The sequence below is a fragment of the Fulmarus glacialis genome, unplaced genomic scaffold (genome assembly GCF_000690835.1).
Source record: "Fulmarus glacialis isolate BGI_N327 unplaced genomic scaffold, ASM69083v1 scaffold4650, whole genome shotgun sequence".
Taxonomy (NCBI): domain Eukaryota; kingdom Metazoa; phylum Chordata; class Aves; order Procellariiformes; family Procellariidae; genus Fulmarus; species Fulmarus glacialis.
This window is the reverse complement of record NW_009186925.1, coordinates 3,377-15,836: the sequence shown is the minus strand read 5'-3', so window position 1 is coordinate 15,836 and position 12,460 is coordinate 3,377. Positions and strand designations below refer to the sequence as shown.

The window sequence follows — 12,460 nt, the reverse complement described above, 5'->3', positions numbered from 1 at the left end:
TCCAACCTTAAGGATTCTATGATTCTATAGCATAAATTCTCCAGCTTCTTCTTTATTTTCTGCTGGTGACATATTTTGTAACCTTCTTCTTTGTTTGTAGGTGGAGTTGGCATGAACCTGACAGCAGCAGATACAGTTATTTTTACCGATAGTGATTTTAACCCGCAAAATGACTTGCAAGCAATAGCAAGAGCTCACCGGATTGGGCAGGACAAGTGAGAAATGTTGCTACTTCTGGTTTGGTTGCTGACTCTCTTGGTCTTTCAGTATTGCTTTCCCTATCCATAGGCAATGGAGGGTTAAAGTACAATAGATTGAAGATCAAAGAAGGAGAGCAGAGAGGATTTTATGTCTTTGTTTTTTCTGTTGCAGCCTCGTGCAGTCTTGTCCTTGTCATGTGTCTAGGGTGGGAGCTTTGTTGATTTGGAGGAGGAGAGGGAATGTGGAGGTTTGCCTGCACTTTTGCAGTGAGCATTTCTCCTGTGTCAGAAGCAATTGTATCAGCATTACATTTCTGCTGATTATTTTTGCTGATTTTGTTCTTGCCTTTTTTTCCCTATCAAAGGAGTGGGTGAGGGGATAGTGCTCCATGCAGGGAAACAGCTTTAGTGCACCTCCAAAAAAGAAAATAATAATAATTTTCTTAAACTTTTCAAGGCCTGTAAAAATTATCCGCTTGATTGGGCGAGATACAATTGAAGAAATAATCTACCGAAGAGCTGCTTCTAAGCTCCGGCTGACAAATGCCATTGTAGAAGGGGGTCAGTTTGCTCTGGGAGCACCCAAGCCACAGGGAGCAGTAGAGTTACAGGTAAAGCAGACCTATATCCTCAATTTGACTCCAGTAACGTCTTTAGAAATGTCCCAGAGTGTTTCTGTATTTATATCTGATATGAACCTAGCCAAACACTTATGTTTTGGGGGAGATGTGCATTGACACAACAGCTTTTGCATGTCTTAGGAACCAAAATGACATCCCAGGTCCAGACAAGATCTGACGTTTGAAGACAGTTTTTACATTTTGAGGCGCGTCCATTGTTGAAAAAGGGTGTGTTTTCTTGGAGAAGAGGGGAAGGCAGAACCTCTCCTTGTTTTACTTGTTTATTTTTAATTATAACAGGTCTAAAGTGGAAGCTGACTCATTGTTTCTAGAACTTATCTGTCTCTGGTGCTTTTCTCTCACAGAGCTAAGTACTTAGTCAGCTTTTGATTGCTAGTCTGAAACTCGGTCAACCTTGTGTTGACCTCTTGGCAAATATAGTGTCTCAGGGCATGATTTACAATTCTGACCTAGAAGCTGAGGTTTGTGCTGAGAACTTGGGTTGAAAAGCTCAAGCAAAGTGACATTTAGGGGAATATATCCCCTGTGTGCAGCTAAACCTGGGAGAGGTTTGGAATTGGTGTATCCTTTCCCCCGCTGCCTCCTCTCCCCGCCCCGTCAGCATGTACCTCAGCAATTATAGTTTCCATGGGAGAAGTGGAACTGAGCCCATAGGAAATTCCATGCTGATATTTTTCTCCCCATGGATTTTTGTGGTATTTAAGCTTTTGTTTTAAAGGAGTTGGGGGCAAAAACAAGCCCAGTCTTTCTGGCTATGAAGAAAGCTGCTTGAATGCAGTCAGAACAATGCTGTTTTGTCATTTAGCCCTGGAGAAAAATGACCATTCAAGTCTGGATGAGTTATGTTTGAGGGAGATAATGTTGTAGGGGCTTGTCCCATCAGGTGTTTAGAGAACTAAGCGTGTTAAAGCATAAGTATTTTGACAGGTAACGTTAAGGCTTAGATTTCTCCACTCGTACATCCTTTGCATTTAAGCCTGAGAAGCTCGAGACACTGGGATTGGCATGGAATTAGGAGATACTAATACTGAACTTCCTCTTCTCTTTGTTAAAGCTGAGTGAAATCTTGAAATTTGGCTTGGATAAATTGCTCTCCTCTGAGGGGAGTACTATACAGGATGTGGAGCTAGAAAACATCCTTGGAGAGACAAAAGGAGGGAAGTGGGTAATGGATGTTGTGCTGCCACGCAAAGAAGAGAGTGAAGAGGAGGATACAGAGAGTAAGTTAATAAATACCTATGAAATGCGTGACACTTGGGTGCTCTTAGAGAAGGCTTCCCAGGCAGGGATGGCATTTTTCAGGCAACAAGAAGAAAAGTGGACTTGTAATTGAGTGACTTGGATTTTGTTTGTGGCCTATCCACAAACTTTATTTCCAAGCCTTTATTGGTCTTTTTCTTCTTTTTGTGTCCTTATTTTCCTACTTGTAAGATAATAGTAACAATACTTGCCCAGTTTGGCGGCTGGGGGGCTGAATTCCTTCATGTGTTTCAAATATTTTGAGACCTCAGATGAAATTCACGAGAAAAGGGAAAGCATTCAAATTGCAGATGCTGTTTTTCCCACAGAGAACCATTAAGATAGATCTACAGTTTTAGAGATATAATGGTAACTTAAGAAAAGGCTATAGAGCAGGTGTTTTGTATTTATCTCTAAACAAAAGATTATTTGCCATGAAAATCACAAGTTAAAATGACCTTAAAAAATTCCAAAATGTGAGATAAGAAATGCGGAGTCATGGAGTCTAAACAACTAGAACAAACCTACTCTGTTTTCAGTACTCTACCTTCCAGTCTAAATGTCTCACAATTGTGGTTAGTTTTTCATAGCCCCGTACTATATGAGAATAAATTCTAAAGGTACTTTCCCTCTTCTAGTGTCATGGTGAGAAAGACTGAATTTCTGTTTTGAGTACATAATAACACTAATATAAATCTGTGACTGAAGCAGAAACATGGCCCTGCAGGTTAGGTATTGTCCGTCCTGCAGCAGTTGCCCGCAACAAGTAATTATGTGCTGAGAGTTAGCAAAGAGTGGTATTTTCTGTTGGTAACTTAAAGAGGAGCAGTGGTACCGCACTGTGTAATAGTTATTGGGAAAATAGCTCACCTGATGAGCAATAACTCTGGGCTGCCAGAGTTCTGTGCTTTTATTTTTGTTTGGGAGCTCAAAAGCAAAAGTTTGGTGTCTCTATAAGAGTTGCCTGTAACTAGATAGCAAAGCTAAATGGATTTGCCACTGGCAGAGATGGAATGACCAAAGAGAACAGCGATGGAGCCACAACTTAAAATAGTTAATTGACCAAAATAGGAAGAAAGGTTCTTTGCCAGTATAAATGACTTAAATGAAAAGCTTTTGCCTAAGGAAGCAAATCTTGATTCTCTTGTTTCTACATGATGCTGACACTGGTCATACAAAAAAATGAGAGTGAACATCTTTTTCTGCTGAGGGTAGAACAGTGTTACAGAGAAGCCAAATTTCTTTTGATCTCTCTGTACATTTTAGGTGTTAGTGGCTTTCAGTTTGTTTTTACACTTTTTAATTATTTTTTAAAGATCACATGTATGTGTACGAAGGCAAAGATTACTCAAAAGAACCCAGCAGAGAAGACAAAAAAGCATTTGATCAGCTTTTGGATCTTCAGAAAGCCTTGACTGAAGAGACCAGTAAGGAAGGGAGAGCTCTCCGGAACAAAGCAAACGTAAGACAAAAGACATGACAAGGCACATGATGCATTTTCATTTGCTTGGGGAGATTGACGCTGACAGTTTTCTCTCTTTACCTACAGCTTGCAGAAGCTGTTAAAAGATTTTGATGTCAATGTAGTAAAGTTTGCTCTCGAATCTGAGGGCTCTTGAATCTGAGGGCTTGACAATTCAGCAATTCTGATAACAAATCAGAGATATATGTGCAGGGCACACATATAAACTTAGGTCACAAACCCACTTATTATGTGACAATTGGGATCTGATGATTAAGATCTGTGGACAAGTAGACAAATGGGAAAGGAGTGTAGGCTGAGGTGGGCACCAGACATGGCTTTAAGATGAGCAGTTTGTTTCCATGTTACTTCTTTCTTTCTCCAGGCCCTTCTCACAGGCCTCCGGGAACAGTCAACCAGGAGGAAGCACTTGTTGAGCGCAGAGGAGCTGGAGGCTAGGAGGAAGAAGCGCCAAGAAGCAGCAGCAAAGAGAGCAAGGCTTATGGAGGAAAAGAAGGCGGCAAAAGCAGCAGCAGAACACAAGAAAAAGTATGGTTTGTACTGCATCAGCTGCTTGTAAGCTGATGTCTATTATACTATACTCTAGAAATTGTGTCTGATTGACAAAACAAGTCGTGCTCTGTATCCACTCTGGCAGGTGGGGCTGGGGATGAGGGGAGGAGAAGATGACAAAATGGCTGCAGGCCACCCTCATGAGAGAGTTAACTTCATACATCAGGATGTTTCTCTGTGTGTGCTCAAACTGCGTAACGTAGGGATGCGAAGGTGGAAAAATGGCTTGAGCCCCTAGCAAGGATTCTTCTTCCCTGATTACGCTGCCTGACTTCACATCTAATTTGATTCATAGAGACTGGCCTGAATAAGAACCCCATATCTGAATGTACAGTGAGCTTTTGGGAGAAGCTCTCTGAAACGTCACAGTTGGCCCCTATGTATTGGTCTGACATCTGTGACTCTCTGTCATGTGTCTTAACTTTCTCCTCCTTGTTTCCTAGATATTCTTCCTTTTCACCACTCTACGTAGCTCCTTGCCCTTTGTCACTTTTTCCATGCCTGCAATTGGCTTATCACACTGGCATGTGGCTCTTAATATCACAGATAACAACTGTGGTAAACTTTGTTCTGGTCTAAAATAGGGGAGGGGAGCAGAGGGAATGCAGGTCTAGGTCTCCTGTGTTTCACTGCAAGATTGAAAACAAGGTGTGTGCCCCCCACCTTTGATTTTCATTGAACATCATCTTCTCTTGTTTTGTTTCAGGATGGCCTGGTGGGAGGCAAATCATTACAAGTCTACCTGCCTTCCTTCAGAGGAAAGTGACTCTGAGGAAGAGTTTGAGGAGGATGAGGCTGGGCTGAATGTGGATTTAGATTACAAAGATGCAGACCTGAACTGTATCAAGTATGTCATGGGAGACGTCACCCATCCCAAAGCAGAAGAGGAGGATGCCATCATTGTCCACTGCCTAGGTGGGACTTACGACAACAGGGATGTTGTTGGGTGAGGTGAAAAAGGGGGCTGAATTGTCCCTACTAGCTCAACAGTTTCTAATTCCCATCCAGACTGAAATAATTTGGATTTGAGTCTGACTTAATCTTGAGTGGTGCAGAGGCAGTACAGCCTCTACTCCACTGTGTATAACCCACACAAGTACTAGCAAGGTGTACATGCGTCTTTTCATGCCCTCTCTGGATTTATGGGTGAGCTTCTTGAAAGGTGCCTTGAAATTTTATGTTTGTGGCCAAGTGGGAACAGTTCATCCTGAGAGCAGGGCCTTTTGTTCATTCTGTGGAAGCTGTAGGTATTGAACTGAGATATTGAAAATCATCTCCCTTATACAGTCAGCAGAGAGAGACAGGCGCTTCCAGAGGCTGAGGTCAGAGTTTCTCTATCTCGGTGCTCGTCTCTCAACACAGACAGTACAGAGGCTCTAGGCTAGTCTCCTAATTTAAGGACCTCTGTTAAGACATGAAAGCTGACGGAGAGAAATTCACATTACAGAGTTCCTCCTGAATCAGTGTTGGAGCTGCTCTCAGACCAGGGCTATAGCAGAACATTATAATCTGCTTTGGCTTATGTTAAACTTAGCACATGTTTAAAGTGGAAATGCCAAGTAAAAGTGAAAGCCCACAAATAACAAACGTCTAGTTGTGGGAAGTCCAAGGCACCAATCTGGGGACATAGTAGGTGCACGCTCTATGCACCTATATGCATATATATGAGGATACCAACAGGTTTATATGCTCAATGCCATGGTTAGTACTTGTTTGAGCATCCTCAGTGGACAGTAAGAAGGAATTCTTCCCACAGAGTTTTTCAGGGAACTGTGACAAGTTTGTTTTTCTCAAGGGGTGAGGTTTATCCTCTAGGATGGTCCCCTGAGTATGCGTTGACTTCAGTTCATGTGTGGTTCCTATATCTGGTTTTGATAATCATTCGATGCATTTGTACAGAGTAGGTCCCTTTCCTGCAGGGGTGGTCTTCAACCTCACTGTCTAAAAGGAGTCTAACTTGTCCTTTCATTCTAGATGACTCCGGCCGCTGGGGAAGGGGTGGTTTATTTACAGCTCTGGAGGCTCGTTCTGATCAGCCAAAGAAAATATATGAGATGGCAGGAAAGATGAAAGGTAAGAGATTAAAACATAACCTTAGGCCAAGATACTTGAAAGAGCTTAAATCCCACTGATGTTGCAGGAGTGAGGTTCCTGGATACCTTGATACTCATGTTTTTTCCTCTTTCTCTAGATATGTGCATCCCTAGCTCTGAAAGTAGTAATACAGCGGGTGCTTTGACTTGACTTGTTTGGAGTGTGAGAACTCTGCATAGGGGTTGGTCATTCTGATCCATGCTGCAAATCATAAAAAAAAAAAAAAAAAAAGAAAAAAAAAAAACCCAAACTTTTTCATGATTCATGGGATGTTTTTCACTATATAAGACAGAGCCCTGCATCTTCTGTCAAAGTGCTTTTAAGAAAGATGAAAGCCACCTCAGGCAGTACTCAGCTGAGCCTTTGTTTCCCTCCAAACACTAATCTCCTGAGCATGTATTAGCAGTTTTCAGCTACCTGCAGCTGGGAAGGAATGCACATCTTGCTGTAAGGTGGACCTGTTGTTTTTTCTAATTTCCTGGGAGATGCTTTCTTCTTGTTCCAGTGTCTCTCTTTCCATTTGTGGCCTTTAACTGAGATGTGTGTGTCTGTGTATCTTGGGGGGGGCACGTAACATCTGTCTTGCTTCCCTGGGCAAAGGGACTGACTCTGCTGAAACCATTATGAGGAGATAAAGAAAGCCAAGGAGAATAATACAGAACATGACAGTGAAATCACTGCCACATTGACTCACTGTTGACTCTTCAGAATTAATTTTTTGTTGTTATTCTGTTCTTGTTTTCTGGACAGACCTGGAGTTAGGAGGAACCCTGTTATTCCCCATTGATGATAAAAAATCCAGGAAAAAAGGACAAGACTTGGTGAGAATGAGAAGCTCCTTTTTGTGTTGCTCTGTCCACATGTTTTTGAAGCTGTGTGAAGTGAATGTTATGTCTTTTTCCCAATAATAATGGCACTGAATACTGAACATGGCTAAGTTGCAGTTAAACATTAGCGAAAAGGAGATTTTTTTCTCATTTGTTAAAGCTAATAGTTAGTAATGCTGTTTTCCAGCAGCTATCACTGGATCTCTTAGTGCTGTATATAGACTCCATTTCATGTTTTTGTGTGTTTTCTCCTTAGTTGGCCTTGATTGTAGCTCAGCACCGGGATCGGTCCAACAACTTGTCTGGCATTAACCTGTCTGCTTTGGAAAAGGGCCTGAAGAAGATTTATTTAGCAGCCAAGAAAAGGAATGGTAAGTGTTTGTGCAGTAGAACAGTGAATCTTTAGATGTGTGATTGCACCTAAAGATGATGACCGATTTCCACCTCTCCTGTACTGTTTTTTCTGAAGTGAAGTAAGAGTGAGATCTCCATGGCAGATATGTTACGTTCCAAAATATTTCTTCTGTTCTTGTTGGGTAGCTTGAAGTCCTTATCTAGATTGCTTTCTATATGTGTATCTTGTCCTAAAGAGTGTGCACTCTCTGTTCCCTCCTCCTCAGCAACAGTGCATCTTCCACGTATTGGGTATGCAACAAAAGATTTCAACTGGTATGGTACCGAGCGGCTCATCCGAAAATATTTGGCAACACGGGGTATCCCCACTCTAATGTATCCTTTTGGAGTATGTTTTATTTGGTTCACAATCTAATATTGAAATGATCCCCTAAATATCCTGGTGGATGCAAGAAAGCAAGGCAAGGCAGAGATGCCGCAGTCCAGCTAAAAACTTGGTTTATCTGATTTTGCTCTCATCCAAGTACTCATTCCACAGTGAGGACTTACCATCTTAGGTGATAGTGACAGATGAGTGTGATTCAGTATGCCTGTCAGAATTTGTTGGAACTAGATGCTAGTCTTCTGTTGACAGCCGTCAACTTACCTGTATATGCCACGTCTGTGGGCGAGATGCCTGGAATTTCAGAATAACGGAAGTGACTCAGAAAGTAGCAACAGTGAGGATGTGAAAAAAACATTACAATGTTCCACGCAAGTGATAACCTGCTTCCTTGGCTGAACGTGGTGGAGTTGGTGTGTGTTAGGACAGGCTCTTATAACAAAACAGCTCATTGCTTTCACCTTCCAGGAAAGAAAACGGAGGTTTACAAGGAGGCTCTGTTTTGTCATTTCTCTAGGAAGACATGCATTTGCTATACTGCCACTGTCAGCAGTTCTGTGAAACTGAAAACCCTAAACAAAGACAGTAGTATTCAGAGCATTCTGCCTCCTTCCTTGGTGAATCTCTTAGTGGACATGTTATCTGGCATTCCTTGACACTTGACAGCATTTCCTTGACGCTTCTTATTAGATACTACTTCTCTAGGAATAAAGGCTCTTCCTCTGCTTCACAACCATATTCATCTTCAATGACAGTCTCAAAACCATAAGGATGCAGTAATTTCATTGAGAAACATGAGAATTTTCAACATCACGCAGACAGTCTGTATGCATCCACGTGGCTTACACAGCCATTATTCACTCCTGTATCTCTCTGCCTTTTTTGGCCAGAACGTTTACATATTGTCAGTGGCTCTGGAGAGGAATAAGACTGCTTCAGAGTTCAAAGACTCTTTGGATAAGGATGTTGGCTAAATCCCAGATCTGTTTTAGAGGTGGAAAATCAAACTTTCACTGGTGGTCCGCAATACATTAAGTTATTGCTAGGGCTTGGAATACAGTATTGTTTGGCCATATTTTTTCCTGCTCTTCAAATTTCATTCCTTGTCTCGCTATACCTGTTTTCAATCAGCTTTTTAGTGGTTACCTGGACTCTGTATGCATGCCCACATAGACGTATCAGTGGAAAGGAAGCTGTCTGCATTTACAGCACCGTATGACAACCACATAGTATAAACTGTTTATACTGTTCCAGTTCCCCAGAAGTCCATTTGACTTGCATTTGTTCAAATATAAACTTTAGCCACATAATCACGTGCTTACAATCTAGCAAAATCCTGACCAGTATTCTTGGCAAAGGCATGCAAGGCTGCCAAAATCTGAGACTAGCTTTATAAATGACACCTTTCCTTCTCCCACAACTGCTTTTTCATTATATATTGTTGCAGCTCCTGGGCAAAACCAGTTCCTTAGTGCTGTCCAAAAAGCTGTGTGAAAGGTTCCACGACCCTTTGATTCGCTTTAAGGAAATCTTAATGCAGAGGTTTTGATGTTGGCTTTACTCTATTGCAACAGAACTTTCCTGGTTTTTGCATTGTTGGCACTGTTGGCTTTAGCATATTTTTTAGGGTTTTTTTAGTACAACCAGGCAGTAGTAGCTCTCTAATAAGTGTTTTGACAAGACAAACTGTGAGGTGCCAAACTTAATTCAGTTTAAAGTTCAGCTTCCAATAGGAAATCACCTCACAAGCAGTGAAAAGTATGTCTTTAAATACCTAATTGCCGACACACATCTCATTGGCTGCATTTACACTGCTTCTGTAGCACCATCTGGTTACTTAATAATGTCAGGCTTGATTCTGACATGGCTCATCGTCCTGACTGGTGTGCTCCACACTAGAAGAAGCCTTCCTGAGTTGGATACTCTGTCATTCACTCTTAGCTCTACCAGAAAACCCTAAGTGATTTGTTATCTCCTTTGACCCTGCTGAAGCTTAGGTAAGCTAGTGCTGCATAGCACCTCTGTGGGTAAGAACTTTCTGGCAGCTGCTCATAGGAACAGCCCCTTTGTATAAGGCAAAGGGCTTGCAGGATCAGAGTCTGACTGTGAAGATTTTCTGGGGTGAAAGGTGGTGAGTAGATGTACATTACCTTGTTTTCCCCCAGTTGTGCGAACTGGCACTCTTCCAGCAGGCCGGCTGGTGGCACTGTTAATCAGCTGCAGCAGCACATGTTGCTCTTCGGCCTCCTTTCAGAGAGCAGGGCAGTGATCTCCAGCCTGGAAAAACGCTCCCTCTTTGCCAGAATTAAAACACCAGTTATGCTTTTCTCTTTGCCAGCTTGACTGAACATGTAATTTCAGTCTGCAGACTCAAGGCTCTGTTCTTCCACCTATTCTTTTCCTGTATATTTATTGCCCTTCTTTAAAAGGTTTCATTCCCAAGTGTTCCAGTGTGTGCAGTCTTCCTCAGCTTCACACACACCTATGGCCAAATCCCAGCCCACCTACGGGTTCTCTGGCCACCATGCAGTTACACATGGACAGGATTTGTCTTGTGGCTGAGTCCCCCGGAACAGGTTGAAGTAGTGTGTCTACCACCACTGTGGCCGGGTATTCCTATTTGAGGCCTCATGCTTTCCTTTGTTTCTACAAGAAGATGGGGCTCTGCCTCTGTCCTGTGCTTCCCACCCGGCTATAACTCTGACTAGAGTTATAAAGGAGAGGAGGGCATGACTACCTGCCTGCTAATGTCCCTTACTCTCTAAGATAAGGTCCACAGGGGGCTGCAAGGTTCCTGGCACACACAGAGAAAAAGTCATGGTATGCAATAGATTCTAGCCCTCTAACTTAGGGGCAAGTCAGACAAAAGCTGTTCTCTTTTCCCCCTCTAGTCCTCTTGGCCTGTACAGATGAAATCTACCTTATTTTTTTCCCTTTAAATTTACTTAGGAAATGCTTCTGGAGTGTGGGGTTTTTCTTGTTTGGGTTGGGGTTTTTTTTCCATTTCTAAACAGTATTTTTTTTTTTTACCAAAAGAAAAGTCCTACCTCTATCTGCTTTGAAATGGAAGTGAGATTTCAACTGAATCCTGAACTGGGTTTTGCAGAATCTCAGCCAAGTGAAGTTTTTCTAGTGTTTACTACCCACCACCATTTCTCTTTATTTGGGCAGAAATCATGTGTTTTGGATAATTAATTCCATAAAGGGCTCAGTAGCTTTTATGCAAGTTGCTATGCAAAATAAATGTGTTATGCTGTTTCTTCAGCTGTGCAATACTACGCATTTTCCCTTTCTAAATAGCAACCACCCCAAAAGGGAAGGAAGGTGTTCTTTTTGTAGTCATGTCCCTCTGGCCTCTCTCTTCCTCTAAACAAGATTTTCTGCAGCATAAGAGCTGAAATGTGGCTCTTTGTACATATCTGTCATTGCACGTTTACTTAAACTTTAGATGTATACTGCTAGATTGAGGTCAGTAGTACAGAGCAAGATCATGCACAGTTCAGACTGGCTATACAAGCAGTTTCATCAGATAGGACCTATGAAGTGGCATCCGGTCTCAGTAAAAAACTTTCTTCTCCACCCCATGTTGGAGGCTCCAGCTGATGCCATTTAAGAGTGGGCAGTAATTCAGAATGACATTAATACTTGTGCTGGCTCAGCTCATGCTTATGTTTCGTACTTGACATGGCACTGCCTCTTATTCTGAAAATGTTGTGCAGACATATTCTGTCTTTGGTGAGGAATCTCTGTGGCCTGTAACTTAAGAATGATCTTTTCATTCTAATCAGAAAACAGTAAAAAAAAAAAAAAACAACAAAAAAAAACAGAGAAACCAATCAGGTTTTATGGACGTGTAGATTTGTGATTTTTGTCACTGAATTTTGTCACAGACAAAAATTACCTGGATATGTCACTGTGTGTTGGGGGAAGTGGAGTTTGGATTTTGGGGAAAGAAAGAGGAAGACTGGTTTCCAAGGTGATGGAGAAAATCTACAATAAATTCAATCTCAGTACCTTAACAAAAATATTGTATGTATGTGTCTCCAAACAAGGCAGAATCTGGCCCATAAAAATGACCAGTAGAAAAACATAAGGATAAGTAGATGGATTTATTTAAAAATAAGTGAATCTAATGGTCCTGGAGGAAAAAAGAAAGCAAATTTTTGAGCAAAGAGATGACTTTAAAGTGTAACCTATATGTCGAGTTGTATGAAAACTCTCACCGCTTTACAATAGATGGTCCTAGAAGAGAGAACGTAGACCTTTATTTAGCTAATTTGACTGTATAGGAGGTTGATCATGCACTGTGATTAGCAAATCAAAATTTAAGAGAGTGTGATTCAAAAATCCCTTAAGGGATTTGTTATAAGACAGGATAATGTCCACATTCCAGAAAGTGCCTCTTCTAGAAGATCCAAGATAACTTGTGTTCCACACAACTGTGACCGAAAATCCATGTCTCCCTGGTTTTCTGTCCAACTCATGCTTCTCAGAGTGAAAAATACAAGCCTGAGGAATGCAGTAGCAGAATTAGTAGAATTACGTGAGAGTATTTCCTCTAAAAAGCAGATCTCTGTATCATTTTGAATTCCTTGCATGAATGAGTCGGTGTGTGTTTTCCATGCGGGACTCTACCATCCACCCGTCTTGGCCCTGGTCAGATGTGGGAAGACACCTAGAACCTTCTG

General features: G+C 41.7%; 1 protein-coding gene across 1 annotated transcript; it reads left to right on the top strand.

The window, feature by feature from the left end:
* Positions 1 to 100: 100 nt before the first annotated feature.
* CHD1L (chromodomain helicase DNA binding protein 1-like) lies at positions 101 to 8,541 on the top strand (the record flags this gene model as incomplete). Its single annotated transcript, XM_009573095.1, has 11 exons — positions 101 to 215; positions 658 to 811; positions 1,896 to 2,061; positions 3,397 to 3,542; positions 3,928 to 4,091; positions 4,822 to 5,030; positions 6,090 to 6,188; positions 6,960 to 7,030; positions 7,293 to 7,407; positions 7,657 to 7,765; positions 8,463 to 8,541. Coding segments are annotated over 11 exons (1,427 nt in total), but the record flags the coding sequence as incomplete, so codon positions are not given.
* Positions 8,542 to 12,460: the final 3,919 nt, after the last annotated feature.